This window comes from Equus caballus, chromosome 16, assembly GCF_041296265.1.
Source record: "Equus caballus isolate H_3958 breed thoroughbred chromosome 16, TB-T2T, whole genome shotgun sequence".
Lineage (NCBI taxonomy): Eukaryota > Metazoa > Chordata > Mammalia > Perissodactyla > Equidae > Equus > Equus caballus.
The window spans coordinates 5,577,227-5,604,079 of record NC_091699.1 but is presented as its reverse complement, the minus strand read 5'-3'; the positions used below and the strand labels follow the sequence as shown (position 1 = coordinate 5,604,079).

The window sequence follows — 26,853 nt, the reverse complement described above, 5'->3', positions numbered from 1 at the left end:
TTCTTCTAACACTTTTACAGTCTCCACTATTATGTTTAATTCTAATCCACTTGGAAATCATTTCTGTGTTTGGTGTTAGATCAGACTCCTCAGTTTTATTCTTTTGAATATGCATATTCAGTTTTCTGCAAACCTTTTTTGGAGAGCTATCGTTTCTCCATTGTGTATTCTTGGCAACCTTGTTGAAGATCAGTTGACCATCTATGTGTGACTTTATTTCTGGGCTCTCTATTCTGTTTCATTTGTATAGATGTCTGTCTTTCTTCCAGTGTAATACTTCATTGACTATTGTAGCTTTGCAATATGTTTTGAAATCAGGAATTATGAGACCTCCAGCTTTGTTCTTTCTCAACATTCTTTTTTTCTGTTTGAGGTATTTCGTGGTTCCATGTAAAGTTTAGGGTCAAATATTTTTCTTTCTGTATCAGATAGCATTTGGATTTTGAAAGTAATTGCACTGAGTCTATATAACACCTTAGGTAGTATAGATGTTGTACCAATACTAATTTTTCCAATGGACATTGGATATCTTTCTGTTGATTTGTGTCTTTTTCAATTTATTTCATCAATGTTCTTTAGTTGTCACTGTGCAGATGTTTCAGTTCCTTGGTTAATTTTATTTCTAAGCGTTTTATTCATTTTGATGTCATTGTAAATGGGATTGTTTTCCAAATTTCTTCTGCAGGTAGTGTGTTGTTAGTGTGTGGAAGCACAACTGACTTTTGTATTTTGTTTTTGTATTCTGAAAATGTTCTAAATTTGTTTGTTTATTCTAACAGGTTTTGTGGAGTCTTTAGAGTTGTCTATATATAATATCCTATCATCTGCAGAGACAGTTTTAACTGTTCCTTTCCGATTTGGATGTCTTTTATTTCTTCTTCTTGCCTAATTGCTCTAGCCAGGACTTCCAGTGGTATAGTCAGTAGAAGTGGTGAGAGTGGGCATCCTTGTGTTCTTTCTGATCTTAGAGGAAAAACTTTCAGCTTTTCATCATCTGGTACAATGTTAGCTGTGATTCTGCCATATATGACCTTTATTATCTTGAGGTAGGGCCCTTCTATTTTGAGTTGGTTGAATTTTTTGGTCTTGTTTTTATCATGAAAGAGTGTTGAAACTTGTTGAATGCTTCTTATACATCAATTGAGAGGATCATGTGTTTTTTGTCCTTCATACTGTTAATGTACTATATTACACTGATTGATTTTCATATGTTAAACCATCCTTGCATTCTAGCAAATATCTTACTTGTTCATAATGTATAAATTTTTTAAGGTACAGTTGAATTTGGTTTGCTGGTATGTTTTTTTGGGGGGAGGTTGGACTTTTGTGTAAATATTTATTAAGGATATTTTTGTGTTGTTTTGTTTATTGGTTTGTGTTTTCTTTATCTATATCTTATTTCATTGAAGATGGTATTTAAGGTGCTGGCTTTGGCCATTTTGGTGAGTTACTCGGTTTTCCTGTGTTTATTTCATGTGTACATGTTATTGTACTTTGATTTTTCTCCTGTTATCCTGTCTCATGTCAACTTAATTCTTAGACTAACCAGAAGGACGTAGAGGGTAGAGGAATTGTCATCCTCCCCTACAGTGGGAACCCTGCCTGTCACTCTTCCCCAGGAAATACAGCACCTGATTCTTGGCTCCAGCTCCTCTGTGTGTTGAATTCAGTTATTTTGGGCTGGGTGTGTTCTCACTGTTTATATTCTCTGGAGGAGAGTGTTCAAGATTGGAATTAGGAAATTGTACATTTTTCTAAATGGATACACAATTTAACACAACCAATTTGAATGAAGTTTCAAAAATATAAACTGAGGAATAAAAGAAAATTATAAGACGCATTTATAACTCTGCATAATGTATTGGAGAAGGGGACATGAAAAGTAGTGTCAAATATTCTGAGAAGAGTTAGACAGCCCATTTGTTGTCACCACATTCACAGAATCCTTGTGAACATACTTCTAGAGCAGCAGTGCTGGTTTCCCATCTTGGAGGACTCTTGGTATAAAGCTAAGAACTGTTCACCTGCCATCAAATCTGACCTCAGCACTGACAGAGTGACAAAATGGAGGACAAGGTGTCCATCAGCGCAGAACCACTGAGATGGGTCATCATAGGATTTTCAGAGTGAACGTATGCCCCACACTGTGGCGCCCACCTGGTGTTCTCTATATAAGTGTGTTTTTATATCTTGTAGTGCATCATTGAAGAGTAAATAGTTTGTTTGAAAAATTGAATAGAGTGTCACAATAATTGTTCTCTGTTTCTGGAAACGAGCTATATGTAGGAAATAGACCTGCACCTCAACTATAGTGGAGAGTGAAAATTTCAGAGTGAGAGGCCTAAAAGCTGACTTGATGGAAATAAATACAGTACATTTTTTTTTATTTGAAATACCAACCCACCCATTTCTACCATTTCTGAGATGTCACCTGACATTTCTAGGACAAAGAACATAAAATTTGTTCCTATTTAAATGAAAAGTAGCAAATGGTATACATTTTCAGTATTAATATGAATAATTGCTGGGGCTGGCCCAGTGGCACAGCATTTAAGTTCATGCACTCCGCTTCAGTGTCCCAGGGTTTGCTGTTTCGGATCCCAGGCACGGACCTACGCATCACTTGTCAAGCCGTGCTATGGCAGGCCTTCTACATATAAAGTAGAGGAAGATGGGCACGGATGTTAGCTCAGGGCCAATCTTCCTCTGCAAAAAGAGGAGGATTGGCGGCAGATGTTAGCTCAGGGATAATCTTCCTCAAAAAGAAAAAGATGAATAATTTCTGAGGCTCTAATATATAGCATGGTGACTATAGTTAATAATACATTGTTGAACACTTTAAACTTGTTAAGAGAGTAGATCTTAAGTATTCTCACCAAATACAAAAAGGTGATGGATGTGTTAATTAACTTATTGTGGTAATCATTTGAAAATGTGTGTGTATATATGTATTAAATCACATTTCACACCTTAAATATAATACAATATTTACTTGTTAATTATACCTCCACACATTTGGAAATAGAATCATTGGAAATTCCATTTGAAAAGCCATATTTATCTGAGTTATCAAATTATGTAAATTCTTCTCTAGTCATCTCTATATATTACCTACTTTTTCTCTCTATGCAACGGAGACTGTGTATTTAGTGAACTTCCTATCTCTATGAATTCACTGAGAAATTTGTGTTCATTGTCACTGTGAAAGGCTAAATTATTCACTGAGAAATTAGTAAAGAAATATCACAATATTTTCACTAGTACAGTTCTGTTAGAGTGAACAGGTTGGGTAAAAAATTACATAATTATTTTGTAAATGGAGTATTTTAGTTACAAAAAAGAGTAAGATTAAAGCTGTGTTCTAGTTAATAAATTGATGCTCAATCACACACGTTTATTATTTTTTCACGAAAACTATACATAGAAAGAGAAGTGATGATACACAAAATACACAGAACAGGTAAAAATTTTAGGAAAAAAGTGAGAGAGTAGCCAAGTTTAAAGCAAAGTTGGTCTCTTTCATGGTATGAAATTCTTCAGTACGAATGCCCATCATGGCTGATTCATGACACATTTCTACCTATATTTGTGTGTGTGTGTGTGTGTGTGTGTGTTTGGAAGGGAGAGAGAAAGAAATAAAAGGAAAAGAGTAGGCAAAATACACCTTTCTGAATGTTTCCTTAAGAAGGTGCCTGGTGGGGATAAATAGAGGCAGCTGTGCAGGTCCCCCGGACCTCTAGCATGACCCCTGCTCAAAATAGCCCATCACCTCAGCTCCATCCGCTCTAATGTGTGCTCATTGTCATCTTCTGATGTGAGGGTCCCTGTGGGCAAGAGGATGGTGTGAAACTTCCCTTCTCCTGTCACTCAGCCATGGCTCAGTCACTCAAAGTCTGCTTTCCTTGTCTCCTGGGGTCTCAACCCTTAAGCCCCCTTCACTCCTCAGTCTCTCCCTCCTACAAGGGTCTCAGTTTCACCCTGGGGACGCTGCCCTCTTCGTGGAGCCCTATCCCCTTAGGTCCCAGGGCTGCAGCCCCAGCGTCATCCTGGACAGCTGTGCTGAGAGGTGGGTCCCAGAGCAGCCGACCTCTGTCTTTCTGAGGATGAAGAACAGCCTCTTCTCAATACCTCCCTGCCTTGTTCCTGTTGATGGACCCCCATCCCCACCAGGGGGGACATGAGAGGCATGAAGGGGGAGGGTCCAGGGGCCTGCACCTGCCTCAGTGGAAAGTGGGGTCAGAGAGAGGGGGAGTGCCTCCACCTTCCCAAACAGTGAGACGTGGCTGGTCTCAGGGCCTTTGTCCTTCTGCTGTGAGAAAGCAGCACAAATTGTCCCTCTGGGGCCAGTTCTCAGGGCCCTGCGCTCCACTGTGTAACAACTGAAGGGGCATCAGTGAGCCCACCATGTGAGGAGGCCTCTCTATGAAACTGAGGGGTCAGTATGGGGAGGAGGTTGCAGCCCAGTGAAGGCCTGGGTGAGGGTCCCACCCCTTTGTGAGGAGGGGACTGTGGAGAAGGCAATGCTTAGGGAGGCCCTGCCCTCCTGCAGTTGGGATGCTGACAGTGTATTCTGACATGGTGCAAAGCGCACCATGGCCAGCAGGGGGAGCAGTGGGCGTGTGTCTGAACCACATGTGATGAGAGAGAGCTGTGACCCAAGCACCTGGCTGCTTAGCTGGTGCCCTCTGCTCAGTGACCCCTGCGCCCCAGAAGATCCTTCCTCCCAAGGTCCCAGAAGAGCCCATATCATAAGTTACCAGTTCCATGTCATCCAATGATAAACTCCAAGGCAAAGGGGATTGAATCTTGGTTCACAGACAGGCTGGGAGAGGTGAGGGGAGGAGAAGGGGAAACAATTTGGATGAAGGGCTCTTGCTTCCATCAGAGTGAGGGAAGGGATGAGGGATAGATAATTGGGCAGCCCTGTGTCATCTGGGGGAGGGAGAGAGAGCTCTGGGGCGTCTCCGTCATGGTCCAGACCCCTCTCCTCACCCTCCTCACTCACTCACAGGTGACTGGACTCTGGGGTCAGGTCGGGTCCCTAGGAGGATACAGGGACGTTTCCTTCCCCTTGGTGTCCAGCCTGGGGTGTGGGAAGGGCCCTGACTCTCCACCTCTGTGACTCTGTGTCCCTCATTTCAGGGTCCTGGGCACGGTCTTTGCTGACCCAGCCATCCTTGGTGTCAGGGACCCTGGACCAGGAGGTCACCATCTCCTGCTCTGGGAACAGTAACATTGGATCCCATAGTGTGTGTTGGTTCCAGCTGTCAGTGGTGCTGCACCAAAACTCTGACTCTTGGAAGTACCAGGCCCTGAGATTCCAGATGATTCTCTGTCTCCAAGTCAGGCAACGTGGTCTCTTTGACCATCTGTGGGCTCCAGCCTGAGGACGAGGTGATTGTTACTGTCACACATATGACAGAGACCTCAGTGTACTCAGTGCTGTGTGCCCACGAGGAAGTGAGACATAAACCACCCCCCTGGGGCCCCTGATCACACCTTCACTCCTCTGTGATTGACGTCACCTCTGTCACCAACATCTGAGGGTCTGAGCCCCCTACATGGGTCTGTCAATCTGAGCATGTCCGTTCCTCTGATCCCCTGTAGACTGAGCCATTCCCATCGATGCACCCTCTGCCTGCTCATGTCCACACAGGCAGGAGCTCCTTTTCCAGGGCACCCGGTCTCTCCAGAGAGACAGTGATGGGGACAGAGGGAGGCTGACTCCAGTCATGTCAGAAACAAGAAGGACCTAGAGACTGCGCTGGAGCCGACACGGATCTCACACGATCCCAAGCTCCTGGTGATGACAGTGTTAGGAAAATAAGTGTATTAAATTGTTGGGGTCTAATTCTCATGAAAAACTGAAAGAGAAAATATTCTCCATTTTTGGACTTATAATCGATGATCTAATAAAATTCTGTGCATACTCTGCTGATGCAGCTGAAAGGCAAGCTGCTGTGGCCTCTTTGTAGTGACGGGGACATCCCTCAACCCACACCCCTGGTGTCTAGAATCCCAGCTGCCCAGGTCCCTCTCTGACACCAGGAGCAGCTTCATGAAGAGCATCGGGACAACAGTCCTCCTCTAACCGGAGGGCCCAGGTGTGTCAGAGAGGCCGGGTGGGGTGGGGTCTGAGGGCATGTGGGACAGTGTGGGACAATCCCGAGATGGCCCCTCCCAGTTGGGAAGCCACCCAGGGCTCCAGGGGTTCAGCCATCAGTGTGCTCACTGGGCTGTGCTGACCTCCAGGACCCAGGGTCATCAAGAGCCAGGGCCTCCACCCCCTGGGTCAGCTCATCCCTCCTCTACCTCCATCTCCCTGTGAGGACCAGGGCAGGGAGGCCAGGGGCAGACAGAGAGCAAGGGCTGATTTGAGTGTATCCACTCCACCCCCGATGAAAGTTTCAGGAGATTCAGAGAGACTTAGGGCAGCTCCGTCTCCACAACACAGCTCTAGGGCTCAGAGTCTGGGTCTCTCCCGTGCCCTGGGCTCCTCTCCTCCTCACCTCCTCACTCCCCACACAGGTGAGAGTGACTTACCCTCGGGATGGAGATCCACTCCCAGCTCTGCCCCCCACGCCCCCACCCTCCTTCACAGTGAGCTGGGATCCTGCCCTCACACTCCTCTCTGTGCCCTACAGTGTCTGTGGCCCAGGCAGGGCTGACTCAGCCGCCCTCAGTGACCAAGTCCCCAGGACAGACTGCCACACTCACCTGCACTGGAAAGAGCAAAAATGTCAGCCATGAGGGGGCAGCGTGGCTGCAGCAGCAACCCCAAGGCCATGTTCCCACACTCCTGACCAGCAGGAATAACATCTGGGCCTCTGGGGTCTCCAAGAGATTCTCTGGCTCCAGGTGAGGCAGTGTGGCCCCCTGAGCATCTCTGGGCTCCAGCCTGGAACGAGGCTGATTATTACTGCTCTGTGTGGGACAGCAGCCTCAGTGCGCACACGGGGCCCCAGGCCAGTGGGGAAGGAGACGCAAACCCTGAGCTCCCCAGGCTCACCCAGCGCATGGGGACCTCCCAGAGCAGCATTCACTGCCAAGGAAAGGACAGGGACTGGGTTCCAGCTGACAATTGTGTGGCCTATTCAGGAGTATTAAAAATAATACAATAAGTGAAAATTTCTTCATTTGCATGATTAACAAATGTATAGGCAACATCATTGTGAATGCATTTGTGGCTATATGAAGATGCACGTTCATACACCTTAAAAATGTATAATAAAGGATTTCAAGGTTTAAGTAAGAGAATATTAATTTTTCGAGATTTTTCTTTTCTATTCCATTTGGAGGTGCTGGGTTCACCTGCTTAGAGGGTCTATCTCTCCGAACTCAAGAGGCCATCCACCAGCGTCACCAGCAACCAGGTTCCCCTCTTTTCCGGACCTCGGTACATGACCTGACCTCTGATTCGAAGGCTCTTCCAGTCTTTCCCAGGGTGATCACTTGACTCATCCCACAGATCCCAGCTTACATATCACAGCTTCGTCCAGGCTCCTTTGTCCCAATATCCCAGGGCACACCCCACATGCACACAGAGCCATGTGCACAACCCACAAGAAAACACAGAGCCATGTGCACAACCCACATGCACACAGGGCCGTGTCAGCATAGGTGTGTTCCTGTTGCACCCTTTCACTGTCCTCTCACACACCGAGGTCAGTGTCTGCCACAGCAGGCAAGGTTGGAGCTCTAGGGTGGAATGGACAGAGACTGACAGTTTGAAAATAATTATAGTTTTTCATGAAAATAGAAGTGCAGGTGTGAGAGCATCACTGTCCCCATGTAATCCTAGAAGGCCTTTCTCATTCCACTCTCTTGGGAGTAAAGTTGGGGAAGACTGCTGTAAAATCGAACACTCTGCGTGGTGTGCTTAGGGATGTCACAGCAGCTGTGGGATGGGCAGTCACCAGCAGGGGCAGCAATGGAGTGTCCTCAGACTTAGGAGAGGCAGGTGTTGGGTCAGACAGATGTTCAACCACTCATTGGGCTCCAGGGCAGTTGGGCAACCTGTGTCCTCACTGATGTGGGACTTGCCTTCACCCATGAGGCTTCCCATGACCCTGTGAGCTCCTGGTTTTGGCTTCCTAATTGATGGCTTCAAATGTAGGTCATCGCCTCCTTTTTCCTCAGGGAGTCTTGAACAAGGTGGGGCTGACAGACCATTAGGAGCCCAAATGCACTTCCACGGAGGAAGTGGGCTCCTGGGAAGACTGTGCAGAAGACAAGACACAGCTTGTGGGCGGAGTCCACACAGTGGACCCTCAGGAGACAGAGCTCAGTGGTGCCTCAACCAAATCCGGAAGTCTTGTTCTTCCAGCTTCTGGTAGGGGACCTTTACAAGATCTTAGGCACAGCACCTGCCTTCTCCTTGGTTCCACATGGAGCAGGTGCTGTGACACCAGACTCACAACGCCTGTCTCAGTGTGTTGGTCACTTGGGCAGAAACTTTCTGCCCTGGAAGTCTGCATGTGGCTTATTCTGGCTCTGAGACAGAAGCCCCATAAGTGTGATGACTGATGTTACTTGGGATGCAGTGTGAGTGGGATGCAGATGATTACCCCAGACCTCAGGTGACTGCCTAATATCTTACAAGATGCTCTTCACTGCTGGGCAGGTGGACCAAGACCTCCCCTTTGCTCCCCCTGTTCCACTCACATGCCTCTGTCACTATCTGTTACCAGTACTAGTGAGTGTTAGTGACTAGTCACTCACTGGGGTGATCTCTGCTGTCACTTCTGCACCGGGACCAGAGTATCTAAGGCCACAACGTTCATTTGGATCATTAAGAATGTCTACTTCTTTGTTCCCATGAATTCTATGTCCAAACCATTGCTATCATTACTTTAATTGGATTTTCTCATGCTTGCAGAATACTGTGGAATATTAATGGAGGTACATGGGCAAAGGGAATCACCTTTGCCTATTGCTGATCTTTTTGGAAATGCTGCCCTTTACCACTCCATTGACTAAGATGCTGCCACTAGGATTTCATTATACGTGTGTGAGAGAGTGTGTCTGGCCGTATTATAAATGTTTCTGTTTGTGGCTTTTAGTTTTATGTGGCTTTTATTAGGAATTGATGCTAAATTTGGTCAAAATCCCTCCCAGTATCATTTGAGACCGTATGATCATATCTATATATATATATTTATATTGTGTGTTATATTAAAATATTTCTTACTATTGCATACAACTTGCATCATTGGAATCAATGCCACTTGGTAATAATTCATCAATTCATTAATCTAGTATTGAGATCTCTTCCTTAATATTCTATTTAGAACATTTGCGTAATATCTAATGTTCGTTTGCCATTTTTATTTTTCTGTAATTTAACTGTAACATGCATTATAACTGATATAACTGATCTCTAAAAGAACTGGTAAGTTTTCCATCCTTTTAAGTGTTATTTAAAAATAGAGCAAGTAGATTGGAACCTTCTGGTCTCTGATGTTTTTAGAGCTTCCATGTGAGAATATCTGTCTGTTCAGTCATTCTGTGGAGTGGGTCCATAACATTTTGTATTTCTGTATTAAAATAGGTAAGCTTACTTGTTTTATTTCCAGTAGAGCCAATTTTGATCCTTCCTAGAAAAGCACGTATTTTACCTATTTTTCACAGACATTATCTCTTGCATTTTCGGCATTTTTCATTTTTCCACATATGACCAGCAGGGGGTGATGTGGGACTGCCCTGTGGTCCCTACACAGCGGCTCAGGGAGGATTTTTACTCAAAGCAGGGTGGGTACCAGCAGAATGCATGGTCCCCTTCCCAGCATCTCCTCTACTACCACACGGATTCAGAGAAGCACCAGGCTCAAGGTCCCCAGCTGCTTCTCTGGATCCAAAGATGCCTCGGCCAACGCAAGGATTCTGCTCATCTCTGGGCAGCAGCCAGAGGATGAGGCTGATTATTACTGTGTGATTGTGCACAATAGGGCTTCTCACAGTGACACAGGCAGATGGGAAATTGGGACAAATACCTCAGCCCACTCAGGCTCTTGGAATAGACGCTTCTGCAATTTTACAGTAACTTGTAGATGCAGTAGCTGTGCCTGGAAGTAGTTTCTGGTTCACATCGGCTGTCTTCCCAATTTTCCAGTCAATATACCTGCAATCTCAGGTAAACAAACACCAAAATGAAAACTAAACCAAACAAAATACAAATCTCATGATGACACTGAATCTTTGCCTGGTGACCCATGTGTGATAAAATGAGAGCCTTTGTAGCTGGGCTGTTTGTCTTGAAAGATGGGAAATTAGCCTTTGCTAGATTTCTTCTTGGTGGGAACCCAGGGTCCATCCAGCAGATACACAGTCCTCCACAGCAGGGACTCTGCTCTGTGAGGGGTCAGAGCGGAGACCTTCCCTCCCTCCCAGGCTCTTGTGCTCAGATCTGGCTGAGGCTCACTGTGTTCAAGCACAAAAGATTAAGATGTAAGATGTTGTGAGAAACATCCCAGGAGGAATTCCAGGCACAGAGCTGGCCTGACACACTTGCTGGGTGCCTGGACATACGGTTGTGATGTCAGCAAGAAGGGGAGACTAAAATGGTGAGCCTGCAGCATGGAAGCTGGGTGAAGTATGTCCCACAGTTGTGACTTTCCTACCGCCGATCCCCCTCAGGGCACATGGGACTCCCTCCGGTGTGTGATCTGGAGCCTACAGGTACACACTTGAGTTCTTCTCTCCTCTTGTATCTCAGTGGACCTTTCCAATTAGACAAAGTGTAAGAGAAGGACAGTGGAATATGAGCGAGCAGAAACTCCCCGATATGTGCATGAAGTCAATCCAACCCAGGAAGCTCTTTAGAAGGACCCAAACCGTCTCCTTTAAGGGAATCAACAGAAACATAGGTTACAATGGAAATCAGCATCAAGGATTCCCAGAAAGAGCTCCTAAGTGTGTGTCCTAGGACAGCAGGGGTTCCAGACCAATCTCCAGATCCAGGTCTGTAAAGATAACCTCCTTGACTACTGCAGGCTCCAGCCAGAGGATGAGGCTGATTGTCACTGTCAAACAGCTGCATGCAACCTCGATGCCAATCCTAGTCCGTGGGGAGTGAGATCCACTCCCCAGTCTGACCTAACTCTCCTCTGTCCCTGCCTGGAGGCAACACCAGCCCAGGTTTTGGCTTCTGCTGTCACTTGTGCTACTAAAACCAGAGGGTCTGATGCTTTTTAGTCAGTCCACCTGTATGGATGCAAAAAAAAAAACAAAAAAAAACCCCCCATTTTATTACTGGTTTTCCAATGCAAGCAAATCATTTTGTCACCAGAACCTATACAAGCACCTCCCTGCCTCGTGCATGCATGGAGAAGAGAAGTCAGCCAGCGAGAGCCAGGAGACCCAGGTCCTCCTCTGCTCAGTCCCCTACATGTCCCATGAGCCTGGCCCAGGCTTTGCTGATCATGCCCTGAGTTCTCACACCCATCACCTCCTCACTTTCCCCAGTTTAATCCCACAAATCTTACCGGTTTTACAGCTACAGATTTTTTGTGTGTTTATTTTATTTTGGAGGGGGAGATGTTTGAAAGCATCTCAGGTCATTGGGATCTAGAGCCTATGACCCAACCCTCCTTATCACAGAGAGCCCTGATATTACAAAACAATTTACAGACAGCCGTGTTCATTAATCACATCAGCATATGGAGCAGCTACCAAGTAAACCTGGTCAGGGCCCAGTGTGAGTTGTGTAACACATCTTGGATGCCACTAAGTCAAGGAGGGAGGACGGACCTCAAAAAAGAGAGATGCACATAGTAATGGTTTACTTATCAATCTTCAGACTAAAAACATTGACAAAACGACTAAAATGGGAAAAACTACCATAAATATATCACAGATTCAAAAGAAGAAAGAATAAATCTCCAGAACAGCCATTAAGGGCAAATGAGCCCAGAGTGATCAGCAGGAGGGAGGGCGCCTTTCTCCAACAGCACCGTGTTCCAGTGGCCACTAGAGAAGGCATGACCAGCACTTGTGCAGTGGGGTTGGGGGGTCTAACAGGAATCCCTCACAACAACAACAGCAACAATAACGGTGACAACAACAACAGAAATCAGCCTGTCAGGATATCCCAGACAGATTTCTCACCAGTATGAACCAACAGAGTACACTGTAGAGTCTTAGGCCTTGAACTTGGTTTAAGATGCTCCAGACATATGGCAGAAGCAAAATAAAATGTTGGGTAAACCTGAAATATCTGGCGCCATGAGGACTGTGCGATGCATCCCGTATTTATCCATCCGGAGGTCATTGGTTATCTACAGGCAATTAATGTCTCAGACTCAAATCCCATGAAACGACCTACTTGTTTTGCTCTTCTGGGTAGTGACATCACAATGATCTGTGAGCAAAATCAGGACATCCTCCAGGAGAGTTGAGTGGAGTCAGAGGCACTGGCCCCTGGATCTGAGACCAGCAGAGGTGCTGTTGGACAAGTCCTGAGAGGGCAGTGTTCTGGGAAAAGCAGGCACAGAGAATGCTCTACTGGCTCTTGCAGACTTGGGCATTGAGTTTTCTCATTGAAGTGTGGCTTTTTGATACCTTTGTTTGGCCTAAAACTAGGTTCTCATACCCAGTCTAGGGAACATGGTGTACAGCTTGTAGCCCCATCTTCTCAGTTTATGCTCCCAAAGCCCATCCTTGGCAGCAACAAGTTATCTGATCATCTCACATTCATCAGATATTCCTCAATGTCAAGGTCAGGCTGCCATGAGGCCAGAGTCCACGATGGGTCAGGGAAAAACCAGAGACACATAGTCTAGCTGTGTTTGATGCAGGGTAGCCGAATGTTCATAGGTACATCCGTCCACGCCATTTAGGAAACACCAACAATTGGCTGGGCTAGATGGGGAATAGGAACCATTAGAGGATTTGACATGGAATATATGAAATCTGATTAAGTTTATGAAGTCCTGATGCTACAAGGAAGATGAGTGGGTAGGTGGTGAGAGTGAAGGCAGAGACCTTTCGGGGGTTGTGGATTTGCTACAAAGATTAGACTGGCATCCTGGATGAAGAGTAGATCAGGAGAGGTGAAGAAAGATCATCAGCTACTGTGCGATTTTTGGAGGCAAGAGGTAAAGAATGGGATGTGGGGAAGAGGTTTGGAGTCTGGTTCTTGGAAAGAGGATGGGACCTGAGTGAGCTGTACCTCCTGGCTGAAGGTTCATGGACAATGATGTGGGGTTGAGGTCCTGAGCTCATCCCAGTGATGGAAATGTTGACAACAACCTTCCTGCTGTGTTCAGTGGTGACACAGGAAAGTTTTCTCTTTAGTTGTCAAGTGTGGAATCTCAATAAGCTTCACTCCTTCTTCTCTGAGATTCACTTGAGATGTTCTCTCTCCATTATCTCTTGTGTCCACAGGCTGATTTATCACATGGATCAAAAATGTCCCTGCAGCCCTAGGTATTGCATCCACACAACAAATCCTGTTGAATGAGAGAGACTTCCCTCCCTGATCCATTGAACAGGAATCCTGGTTGTCATGAGGTCCAGACCAGAGCACTTAGACCATTTCCCCTGATTCCGTCATGGCATCCCAGGAGGGGATTTTCTGATCGGTTTGGGAAATTAAAGGCCTATTTCTGGAGCTGCAGTGGGGGTTTTTCACATGCTCACCACATGGTTAGGAAATTAGGGGTCTAGAGAGGACAAGAAAAGGCAAAATGTTTGCCTAAGTGGTCCCCACCAAGCACATCACTCTGTCCTCCATTGCCATCGTTAGTTCATGTTGATCCTAGCACTGTGGATACTGGGAGCTGAACCGGGGACACAGGCCACAGGTTCCTGTCTCACACAACTCTGCTTCTGGCTCCCAGACCTTTCTAATGGTCTGCAAAGGATCGATCTCAGGTAAAATCACACCCACTTCCATCAGTGAGGCATCAATCTGAAATTCAATATTCTCAGGAGAAGTAGAAAGAAGCAAAAATCCCTCATGAGGACATCCTCTCTCTAGAGGGAGTGAGAGGATGATTAAGGTTCAAGAAACCACAGTAGTAGCTGGTGCCAATCATCACATGCATTCCTCTCCACCATCTACCGTGTCCCTCAGGTGAGGACGAGTCCCAGAGGGTCAGCTCATGAGTCTCTGGATGCATGCTCCATTCCTGGCCCCTTCTACCCCCATCCCCAAGCACATGCTCCACGAGGTCAGTGAGGGGTCATTGCTGAGATTCTCCACCTCATGGGGTCCAGGTGACAGGTGCTCTATCCCAGTCACCTACCACTTCTATGTTCGGGCGTTGGGATCAGAGTGACACTGAATCAAAAAGGTAAACACCTGACTCTCATACAAGTATAGAATGAACCAGTGTAAAATATTTTATTCAACTCATACATTAGTGAGGAGACCAGTAAATGGTAAGTATTGGTCACAGAGCATAGCAAAAATCAAAGTCCTTATATTTCAGCAGGAATAGAAGCTTTGGAGCAAAGTTTTTGAGTGTTGGAGATGCACTGCTTAATCTCTAACAAGGGAGGGATCACATACGAGGAAAGAATCTGGGTCCTGCACAGAAGGGGACCTCCCTCCATGGGGCCGGTCACTGCTCTGTTCTTGATCCTGATCTAAGAGGAGTTTGATAAGAGACACCACCTCAGTCCTGTCCGCTGAACAGCCAACGGCGACACGAACATGCTCACCCCTGAGGAGGCTGAGCAGAGCATAAAGACTGCCTTTGGGTGGTGGGGAGGCAACATGAGGGGCCACCTGTCCTGACCCTAAGGCAAGGGGAGAGTGGACAGAGCAGTGGGGACCAGAGCTGTTTCTAATTGGCTTTAGTCACTGTGTCACACCTGATGAATCATGGCCTGGACACCAGGGGGTGCTCAGTGCTCGTTCCTGAGGTTTTTGTGGCTGATCACAGCTGGGACCAGCCCCCTGGCACTGCCTGGTGCCCTCTGTTCAGGGATCACAGCTGTGAACTCCCCACTCCCTGGCCATCGTTAGGCAGTGAGACCTGAACCAAGGCCCAGTGAGAGATCAGAAAGCTGGGAGGGTCTGATGTGCATGTGTGGGCCCTCCCTCTGGTAGAGTATGAAGAGGGGAAGGGAGAGATCTGGGAGAAGCTCTGCTTCAGCTGTGGGGCCACAGACGGTGGGAATCGGTGATGACCTCCACCATGGCCTGGACCCGTCTCCTCACCCTCATTGTTCTCTGCACAGGTGACTAGTTATGGGGACAAGGGACCCTGGGAAGATACATGTCACCCTGCTTTCTCATCTTGTTTCTAGACCCCAGCATCACCATCTCTGTGTCTTTCCCTCTTCTAGGATCCTGGGCCCAGTCTGTGCTGACTCAGCCGGCCTCAGTGTCTGGGAACCTGGGCCAGAGGGTCACCATCTCCTGCACTGGAAGCAGCTCCGACATCGGTGATTATGATGTGCACTGGTACCAACAGCTCCCGGGAATGGCCCCCAAACTCATCATCTATGATAACAGCAAACGGCCATCTGGGGTCCCAGAAGGATTCTCTGGCTCCAAGTCTGGCAACTCGGCCACCCTGACCATCACTGGGCTCAAGTCTGAGGACGACGCTGATTATTACTGTGAGTGCTATGATGACAGCCTGAGTGCTCACACAGTGCTCCAGGCCTGTGGGGAAGTGAGACAGAAACCTGCTTCCCCCCCAACCATGGGGCTTCCCTGCGCAGCCCCCACTCCTCAGCCACATCAGCTGCTTCCTTGGTTTGTTTGGCCCCAAACTTTCTATGACTCAATCCAGGGTGCTTTGTTTAGAGACTGTGTCCTCGTCCTCTCCCATTCTTCCCCCGCTGCCTGTGTCTGGTTTGAACACATTATTGATTTTCTCAAATCGAGCAAACATTCCTGGATGTGGGGGCAGGCTGCGCTGGCCACAGCATCCATGCAGTGTGTTAGTCCAGCAGGGCTGCCACAGCGAAAAAACACAGATGAGTTGGCTTAACCCAAAGAAAGGTATTTTCTCACAGTTCTGCGGGCTGGAAGTCCAAGATCAAGGTGCTGGCAGGTTTGTTTTTTCCTGAGGCCACCCTCCTTGGCCCACAGATGTGTACATTCTTACTGTCTCCTCACATGGCTTTTTCTCTGTGTACTTACCCCTGGTTTCTCTTCCTCTTTTTAGAAAGACACCAGCCCTACTTGCTTAGGAGAACCACCCCCATGAACTCTTTTACCTTAATTACCTCCTTTAATGCCTTATACCCAAAGACAGTCACACTGGGGGTTAGAGTCTCAACATAGGATTTTGAAGGACACAGTTCAGTCCATATCAAGGGGTCAGAAAAGAACCAAGGACACAGAGTCCAGCTATGTTTGACTCAGGATGACTGTCCAGATGATGTGCATCCACACAATTTATTGAACACCTATTATGTGTCAGACTTTGGTTAGGAGCTTAGGATAGTAGGTGGAAAATATGGGAAAGTCCCCATGCTCAGGAAGCTGACACTCTCAGGGGAAGAGAGAGAACAAACAAACAAAACATGCTTTGAAAGAAAGATGTCCTGGGAGAGTGAGGAGAGGCGTGGCGGTTGGTGGAGATGGGAGAATTAGGGGGGGTGAACAAGGAAACAGCAGAATGTGATTTAAGTGTATTTAATCCAGGTGCTGCATAGAAGGTGAACTAGGAGGAGGGGAGAGTGAAGGCAGGGACCAGGTGGGGTTGTGGATGATACGATGTCAGACTAGGAGCCCTGGAGGAGGGGAGGAGCAGGTGGGATGGAGAAGAAAGGTCAGGGTCCCCATGTCTTGAAGGTAGGAGGGACTGAAGAATGAAAATGGGAAAGAGAGGAACCGAGGCTGGGCTCTTGGGAACAGTGCGGGACATAAGTGAGTCGATTACTTGAGACAACATGATGACCCCATATATTTATGACAGGATTATTTAAACCTTATATTTTCAGGAGACATGATCAGCTCCTGACAAATGGGGGCTGTTCACAAGAAGTCCTAGGAATGCACGTCTCCGGTTTACTTTCATCTCACATTTGATGTAAACTACACCTGTGCCTGTTAAACTTTCTCATGTTGTTGGAGGAATAGAATGTGAAGGATGAACTCAGTCCCCTCGTTCGCAATGCTGCCCCCATATTAGAAATCTTCCACTTTGGAAAAGATGAAAACCACAATTTCCACCAGATTACTTAATTTTAAACTCAATAAGTGGGATTCTGTAATAGGTTTGTGTTTACATGCTTCCAGAAAGTTCTTTTATGTATCATGAATAGATAACCCCTAATTGGCTACATCTGCCATTCTATTGATGAGAAAAATGAGCCAAGAGGAATGGACAGGCTGATGACCCTGAGACGACTCATTTGCAGATGCAACCCCAGGCCTCAGAGCAGGGGGTCTGCTCTCCCACTGGGCAGGGTCAAGGCAGACGTGTCCACACATCCTGATCCCAGTCATCCCCTGGGGGACGGGGAAGGATGTGCTGGGAAGCAGGTGTTAGGATGGGCTCATTAGGTCCCAGGATGAACACAGTCTAGTAGGAGAAATATAGAAAACTCTACTAGAAATCAAAATGTGATGGATGCACCTAAAGAAAGACAGCCCTTCACTGCAGGGATGAGGAGGGAGGCAGGACTTAGGCAATGCTTTACATTAGAACCAACTGAAAATAGTGAGAGGATTTTTCTAAGATATGTATGTCATGCTATCACTAGGTTAATCCGTTCATTCAGAAGATATGATTTTCCAGAAGTTCAATCTGTCCCTTCAATTGTTAAACACATATGAGCTAAAGTGAGTTTAAAGTGGCCCTGAGCCAGGCACAGGGACCCCCGTCACGTAGGAGAGAACCTCATCTTGCAGGGGCTTTCAACCTGGCTGCTTAACAGTCTTTGGTCTGGAGAATTCTCTCCGAGGAAGGAGGGACAGAGGGATACTTCGGTCTGTTTAGAACCAGAAATTCAGGGTGGGCTACAAAGTTTGGATTGTGGTATCAGGAAGACAAATGGCAAAATTTCACAAGGACCAACTGTAAGCAGGGCTGATGAACGCTGCTGGATTCTCTGTGATTGTCTCTACATCCTCCATGAGTATATAGAGCGTCTCCAGGCTGTTTTCCCACATGGACCAAACTTGCCTCTGCAGTCCCAGGCATCATGTCCACACAACAATCAGTCCATAAGGAGAGAGACTTGCCCTCCCTGTTCCACTGATCAGGAAATCAGCTTTCAGGAGGGCTGGACGAGCTCACTTACACCATCACCCAGCTCCACCATGGTGAGCAGGGAGGGGATTGTCTGACTGGTTTAGGTAACACAAGGGCTATCCAGGAGCATGTGTGGTCAATCCTACGCCAACTGCATGTCTGGGAGACTTGGAGTCCAAATAGGAGAAGAAAATGATAGAAGTTTTACCAAATAGGTCTCTAACATTTCCTCACTCTTCCCTGCACCCTCATCGTCAGTTCAGGTTGGGGCATGTACTGTGGACACTCGGATCTGGGAAGGGGACACAGGCCAGACTGTTCCCGTATCATAAAGCCACAGCTTGGCTCCCTGGCCTTTCCGATATTCCTACAAGAGATCAATTCCGGGACAAGACAGATTCATTCCCATCCACAACGTGTTGATCTGAAATTTAGGTAGTCTCATGAGAGGAAGAAAGAAGAAAAAAAAAAGCTTTCTCTTGATGACCTCTTCTTCCCAGGTTTAGTAAGAAGGTAAAGAAGGCTCAAGAAACCTCCATGGTGGCATCTTCCAAAGCTCACCGGACACCTCTCCCCGCCTTCACTCTCTCCAATGGGGACCAGACTCAGGGACCATCACATGAACCAATACCTCTGTCCACATGCTCCACATGGAAGTTCCTTTTGCTCCCAAACCACAGCAACTGCTCCCTTGGCCACCACTGTGTCATTTCTGGGAGTGTCCACATCACAGAGTAAAGTTCCAAGGGAATGAGAGCACTCAGCCTGACGCTACCTCTGCTGTGACTCTGCCCATCGAGGACATAGAGAAAACTATTAAGAGCCGCAGTTGAATTGTCCTGGTTTTTCCTCCACCTGGACTCTACATGTCAAGGTCCTTCTGGAATGTCCTTTGTCTATCCAATCATATCATGTAATGTCCTCAGACTAGAATCATTGATTTTTCCCAAATTCTACCATCTCTCTTATGTTCTCATTTCCTTTCCACCAGTCAGCTAATGACCCCAACCAAGCATCTTCAGCCCATTGTCACAAACGTGTGTCGGGGTGGAGTTTTAGAAAAATATAGCATCAGAAAATCAAAGTTTTAGTTGTTCCTGGGAATCACTTCAGGACTCGAGAGAAGCGATTCCTGACCTTAAAGATTCCAGTCCTCAGTCACCACGGGGTCAATAGATTAGATAGAAGGATCCTCTCAGAGATCTCAGTAAGTAACCTAAATTGTCAGGGAAAATTTTCCAAAAGTTAAACATATGGAGTAAGAACACGTGTCAAAAATTTATTCAACTTATATTTCATTGAGGAGACTAGTGAGACAGTAATAGATTTTAAAGAGTATTTTCTAAATATAGTACATTTATTCTACCAAGACTGGGCCAAGGAAGCCAGTTTTCTACGTTGGAAATAAACTGGTTAATGTCTTCAAGGGTAATAAATCTATGAGCTTTGGATTTCTCTTCTGTGTAAAAGTCTACAAATTAACGTGATTCCATTTACAAGAAACATATGGAGAAGGGCAGCTAGACTTTAGATTCCTCCATCTTACACTTCCCGTCCGATCTTTCCTAAAGGGGAATCTGTCCTCTCTCTGTTGACTCTCTCACCCACTCTTCACTTCTCACCTTCCTGACATATGGCCTCTCACTGTCTTCCTTTCCAGCACTCCCAGTAGGTCACGCTCAACTAGTGAGCAAGACCCTTCACCTGATAAACCAAACCACATCTGGGATTCCTAAGGCACTTGTCCTGCTAACTAATCCAATTTTTCCTAGTAGCCCATATCTCCGGGGTCATGTTATTTATCTCTGTCTTCCTCTGTTTGTATCCACTTTTTGGACTTCTCTACATCTTCACCTAAACCCAGGGAATCTTCAAGTCCTGCCCATGTCCTCTCAGCTCTCGTGTTGTCTCTGACTCCCTGCTCCCCTGTGATCCCACAAACCTTCAATCCCCCACAGACCCGTGAGTGCAGCAGTGTCTGCTCTGGTCTCCTGCCTCCAGTGGTGAAAGTGAGGAAGGGAGACCCCCTGTATGCCTCCCACCATCGTGTTTCTTCTTCAGGTTCAGCTCTATGAGCAGGGATGAGGCTGTCTAGCACAGCCTAGAATTCCACTGCCAACCCCCAGACTCAACACCAGATCGGTGTTCAGTAAACATTTGCTATTGAAGACATGCTCCTCACTACACAGGCCGAGTAGTACTGGATCAGGGTGGGGCCTGAACTGGGAGAGAGTCAGCTGTGCCCGTGCTCCTCTCTCTGCCCTGAGCCTGAGAGCTGAGGGGGCCCCACCAGGGAGAGAGCATCCATGGGGAGAGGGGACACAGGCAGCCTCATCCTGTGTGTGAGAGACTAGGCAGACCTGCAAATCCTCGTTTATTGAAGTGGAAGGAAAAGCAAAATAAAATTCACAATGAACATTTCTGCATCATCAGAAAGGAAGCAGTGCCAAAAAAACTCAAGGTGCAAATATTTTGTAAAAATTAATTTCTGCTCAATAATGAAGAAAATTTCATAAAGTCCCTGTTGTGTGATTTAATCAAAATTGTTTAAAAATAACAAAACTTACAGAGAAAATAATATTTCAAGAGGTGGTATCATTGTAAATGCAAAATTAAAATAGAGCTTTTTTCCCCCAGGAAAATTCATTGACTACTCTTGATTAAATAATGACTTTAGATTTTCACTAATCCATTTAAACATTTTGGTGTATTAATATCTCAAGATAACGCAACCCCACTGTAACACACAGAGAGCGCACCAAACTGATGGCCAGGATGTGCTCTCTGCCCCTAACAACTCCCCAGACTCAAGTGAGCTAAGAATCTGGTGCATAGAATTCTCAAAGTTTTCTGGCTATAGAAATCTTATTATTTGATCTTATTATCTGCTTATTTTGTTTTATTTTATTTTGGTAAAAGTTTTTGTTTTTTTTGTTTTATTTTTGGCTGGAGGTGATCTTTCTGGCAAAATCATGTAGAGTGGACATTTTGCCAGATAAAAGCATATAAATCGTTCTCGTTTTTAACCTCCCCACCCCTGCCCAGAGCTTTGGTTCTTGAGTATGAACCACATTCTTTTCAAAACTCTCTAATAAGAAAGATTGATCCTAATAGCTACACATGTCATGTTCCCCTGGGCCCAGGCTCTGTTCACAATGATTCAGAGGCTTGAGGAAAATGCTTCAAAGAATGTCATTTGTGATGACTTCCTGAAGAAAAGACATGGACTTTTTCCCAGATCTTTCCTCAGGAGTGCTCCTCACATCCCTTCTCCTCTCCCAACCTCTCTAGTCCCTTAGTTCCTAAGGACCCTCGAGTTTCCTGACTCTTCCAGCCACAGGAGTCCCTTCCCCTTCTCCTCCCTGGGCTTCTCCTCATTCCCCAGGGAGCTACCCAGTGTGCGCCTTCATCCTTGAAACTCTCACCCCCGTGTGTCCTCTGTGCACATCTAGTGAGGGGTCAGGCAGGAGGAAAGGGACCTGGATTCCTGAGCAGCCTGGGAAGTGACTTCATGGCTGACCTGTCCCTGTTCTCAGCTAATGAATGTTTTCCTTCATGTAGGGTTTGCATATGAGGCCCCTTCCCCTGAGGACTCCTTGCAAAGGGGGTGAATTCTGTCTCTGATTCCTGCTGAGGAGGCCCAAGCAGACAACGACAGACTGAAATGAGGTGGGAGGCTACCCCTGAGGAGGGCCTCGCTCTGCCCTCAGGGAATGGCAGTGATCAAAGCAGTGGGGGAGGCAGGAGCCTCTGGCAGGGTCACCTGTCCTCTGGTCACAGATATGATGGACCTGGGCCTGGGGCAGCAGGGGCGCTGTAGGCTTGCTGCCAAGGGATCTTTGAGAGCTGGGAAATCAGACACCTGTCCCCTGGTCTCTGCTCACTGCCCCCTGGGCCCAGGAGCTGGATGTCTCGGCGTTCCTGGTGATTCTCAGCCCAATCTCAGCCCAGGTCTACCCCTCCCAGAAATAATGATCTCAGGACATTGTGTGTGTGGTGGGAGAGGCAAACATGAACCGAGGAGGTGTTTGGTTGGCCAGGAGAAGAGGAGCAAATTTGTATGAAGGGCTCTATTCTCTGGGGATTGAGGAGGATGAGAGAGACCTGCAGCATTTCCATCTCAGCAGAGCTCCGGGGCGTCTGCACTAAGGCCTGGATTCCACTCTCCTCCCCTTCCTCCTGTACTGCTCAGGTCAGGACGGTCCTGATTCCCCAGCCCACTAAACTACCTCCCAACCACATGGAAGAAATGTCCCTCCCTCTTTCCCTCCCTCCACCATAATGGCTGTTTGTGTTTCCAGACTCAGTCAGCCTGTGTGACTCAGTTACTCTCCGCGTCTGCCTCCCTGGGAGCTTTGGCCATGCTCAGCTGCACCCTGAGCAGTGAGCAGAGCACCTTCTACATCGGATGCTGTCAACAGCACCCTAGGAAGACCCATCAGGATGTGACGTGCCTGAAGAGTGAAGGAAGCCACAGCAAGGGGGATGGAATTCCTGATCATTTCTGGGGCTCCAGCTCTGGGGCTGACTGCTACTCAACCATCCCCACCAGCCAGTCTGTGGAGCATCTCACTGCATTGCTGTGTCATTTGTTGAAGCAACAGTGATCCAGATGAATGGGGAAGTGGGATGATCCTGTTTCTTCTGACCTGCTACCGACACTGTCACATGGCTCCCAGAAAGAGTGTCTGGTGTCCTGACCATCAAAAGTGTTGGATTTTTTCTTCTTGTTTCTCCAGGGAAGAGCAAGGCATATAGCTTCCTACCATGAGTTCCCCAGGCAGCAGGCGGCTGGAAAGCTGCTACAGAGTGACCTGGTCCTGCAGTAATGGTGCAAATGTAGAAAGCAAACCTGGTGCACCCTGCTGTCTCGTGCGGTGTCATTCCCTAGGGGAGCAGGAATACTCTCCTCTCCAGGCGGAAACCCCAGGATGACGCCCCTCACTCCTGCCTCACTGGAGTTCATTGGAGTGACCACCTTAGAGGTATCTCACTGATCTTCTGGACCAAGGATTTTAGAACTCTCGCAATAAACTCAAAAGCACATGCTAATTTAAGGAGGAGAGAAAGAGACAGAGGCAGAGAGACATAGGAACAGTAAGAATGGTGGGAGTAAAAGCACTTGACTCTTTCTTATATCTTGAGACATTTTATCTCAGGTGTCCAGGACGTGGGTTTGGTGAGTAAGAGAGAAGGAGGAGGGACCGACCCCATCACAGTGAGGAAAAGAGGTGCTAATCCAGAAAAATGAGGGAGAAATGAGAAAGATGCATTAAGGCCACCTTGACACCCCTGAGACTGAAAGGCAGGACTCTGTGACCTGTTGAAAAGCAAGCACTCCAGCCTCAGAGGCAGCCGGTGCAGCCGGAATCCTGCCTGCCCTTTCCTCCCCTCGCTCATCCACAGCCCGGCTCAGTGCTCACTGGGACCCACAGGGGGTGACTTCCTACCGCCCCTGGGGCCTGGGGACAGATGGTGCTCAAGGGACTGAGAGAGCCCTAGTTCCCTTGGAGCTTGGGTGACAAAAGACACACAGACTTGGGACAGCTCTGTCTGCACTGTGAGTCCTCAACAGGCCTGGGTGTGTCCACCATGGCCTGGTCACTTCTCCTCACCTTCCACACTAACTGCCCAGGTGTCATATGACACATGTGTGACCAAAATGGCTACATCAAAAGTACATTAATAATCGCTATTTTCACATGAAAAGAGAAACAATCCATTAAAATGGGCAAAAGATCTGAACAAACAATTCACAAAGGAAAATAAATAAAAGATTTTAGAAAGTGCTTGGCCTTATAAGTCATCAGCAAAAGGGAAATTCCAACTATAATGAGACCTGGACAAAAAGGTGGCCCATAGTGAGCCAATTAGCACAATCAGAGCTGCCTCGGCTTAATGGAGAGGAAGGAATATGCACCTACAGAAATTATGCACCTACTTGGGGCCGGCCTGGTGGCGCAGTGGTTGAATTTGCACCTTCCAATTTGACGTCCCTGGGTTCACTGATTTGGATCCTGGGTGTGGACATGGCACCTCTCAGCAAGCCATGCTGTGGCAGGGGTCCCACATATAAAGTAGCAGAAGATGGGCACGGGTCTTAGCTCAGGGCCAGTCTTCCTCAGCAACAAGAGGAGGATTGGCAGCAGATGTTAGCTCAGGGTCAATTTTCCTCAAAAAAAAAAAAAAACGAAAAAGAAACTATGCACCTACAGAAACTGATGGAATGAGAAAGTCTAACAAACCAAATGTTGACAGGGATGTGGGGCCAGAGGAACTCACCTATATTACTCATTTGGAATGTGAGATGCTTTGAAAACTTTTGCCAATTTCTGATAAATTGAAATCTAAACATTTAGTTTGACTCAGCTTTTCCAGTTTTATATATTTAAGCAAAACAAAAAAGAAAGAAAGAAAACAATGTCATAAAGGGAAATATGTAAGAATGCTCACGCTGGAAAAGACCTTTTAGTTGCAACACCAGAAGCTCCAACCAAAAAAAGAAAAACCAAAAAAACAAATTGATAATTTGGAATTCATCAAAAATGAAATACCCTGCACTTTGAAAGTCACTGCTAATAGAAGGACAAGACAGCCATCGACTGGGAGAATATGCATGCAAATCACTTACCTAATAAAGGACTTGTGTGGATAATATGTTGCAGAGTTCTTTCCATTCAATAATTACAGGAGAGTTCAATTTAAAATTAGGAAAGATATTTCAACAGACACTGCACCAAAGATGATACATGATAGCAAATAAGCTCATGAAAAATTTTTCAACATCATTATATATTATGGAAATGCAAATTAAAATGAAAATTATATGCCGCTAAACCTACCTGAGAAGGGACAAAAGTACAATACTGAGAGGAGGCGGCAAAGCTACTCTCACACGGCTGGTGGTAGCACGGAATCGACAAACTAGTTAGGAAAACAGTTGAGCAGTTTCTAAAAGGGTTAAATATATAGCTTCTTAAGACCCAGCTGCTCTGTTTACCCAGGAAAAAGTAAAGTGCATACTCATTCAAAGACTTGTACACAAATACTCAGCAGGTTTATTCATTTATAACATAAAGTTACATATTAAATTTTATTTTAACTACTTAATATATGAAATTCACATATTAAATAAATGCAAAGAAATAAATTTACTTCTAACATAAATAACGGCTTTATGTATAAATAGCCCAAAGTGTAAAAGACCCAAACGCTCATGAACAGGCGGATGGAGAAGCAGACTGCGGCCCATCCATACTGTGCACCCAGGAATGGCCTGTGGATAACTGTGAAAACAGGGATGGGTGTCAAAATACATATGCTCAATGAAGGAAGCCAGACAAGTAAAGCTGGGAAACCAGAACAAAGATTTGAATTATATAAAATTCTACACAATGGACATTAATTTATAAAGACAAAAGCAGATCAGCAATCACCTAGGGATTGGGGAGGGGATGGCGGGATGGAGTGGTTTCAAACTGGTGATGTCAACATAATGACAGATACAGTCATTGCCTTGACGGTGGTGATGGATTCACCAGTGTGTTCATATATTCATGAGAGCTTGCCAAATTACACACTTTAAAATGGTTGATTATTTGAAAATTAAACCTCACTAAAGCTGTCATAAATACATCTCAATCCCTTCTTGGTGAAAGAAAAAGTTCTTTCGAATCGGGCTCCAGCTCTCCTCAGAGCCACAGCTTCAGTGCCGTAGACCACTGCAAAGGTCCCCTGTATGGTTTGCCACCCAACCACCAACCTAGTCTACTTAATGTCCCTGAGTATTTGCAAACACTGCCGATCTTCCAAGAATCAAGCACATTTTCTAGGAACAGTTATTGCTTTGTTTGTCCACCAGCAGAACCCCGGTCTCCATTCAGACCCAGGGCTCCAGTGGCTCCTTCATGTGGCCCCTGTGGAAGGAGCTGCTCGGGTCTTTGCTCCCAGAGCCCTCTGCTTCCTCACTCACTGCAGACTCAGTCTCATTGTCCTGTGGTCAGATTTCCACATCTCTTCCTCCTAGTAGTCCAGGAAGCCCACCGTTAAACAGGTTGCTTATCAATATCACTTACGTGGGGGCAGAGCACGGGGTGTGGCGCATGGATGTTTGTGGACCCACAGTGACCAGGCTGTCAAGCCAGTGTCCCTGACATTATTTCCAACCTGAGACTGAAGTTAGAACAGTGAGCAGCAGGGGGAGCTGTGGGTCTTCCCCAAGGTTGCACCTTGGGTGCCCCCTGCTGTGTAATCCCTCAAATCCTCCAGGGCTGGGACATTGGTGCTTGTGTTTGCTGAGGGGTCTCAGTAGCTGTGTCCTCTCTGCTCACAGGTCTGCGTAAGGTCCCTCAGCTGCTTCCTTCCTGGTCCCTCTGATGGGGCAAACTCTGAACTCACCCATCAGCTCCTCCATCTAAGGAATCAAGCTCAGACTCAGCTGGTTCTCAGGATAAAAGTGGGATCATCATTAGGGGGGACAATTTTGTGTGAGCAGCCCCTTCTCTTTCAGGTCAATGGAGAAGATCAAAGATTTGGGGGCCACCCAGCCCTGATCTGGGGCCCCAGCAGGCTGTGTGCACCACGGCCGGGACTCCTCTCCTCCTCATGCCTCTCTCTCCCTGCACAGGTAGGGACAGTCTGCAGTGTCCAGAGTCAGCTCCTGAGCCTGTGTCAGCCCCCTGTGGCTGAGACC

The 26,853-nt window shown here is 46.7% G+C and overlaps 1 protein-coding gene and 1 gene segment (V, D, J or C); both read left to right on the top strand.

Moving 5' to 3' along the window:
- LOC138918172 (rho GTPase-activating protein 20-like) overlaps positions 1-26,853 on the top strand; it is a 97,434-nt gene that overhangs the window by 7,289 nt on the left and 63,292 nt on the right. For both annotated transcript variants that reach the window (XM_070238375.1, XM_070238374.1), the window contains exon 2: positions 15,295-15,570. The gene's annotated coding sequence lies outside the window, so the exon portion shown is untranslated. The remainder of the gene's footprint in view (positions 1-15,294; positions 15,571-26,853) is intronic.
- Positions 15,132-20,246, top strand: LOC138918157 (immunoglobulin lambda variable 1-40-like). The segment is given in 3 exon segments: positions 15,132-15,186; positions 15,295-15,626; positions 20,223-20,246. Coding segments are annotated over 3 exon segments (411 nt in total).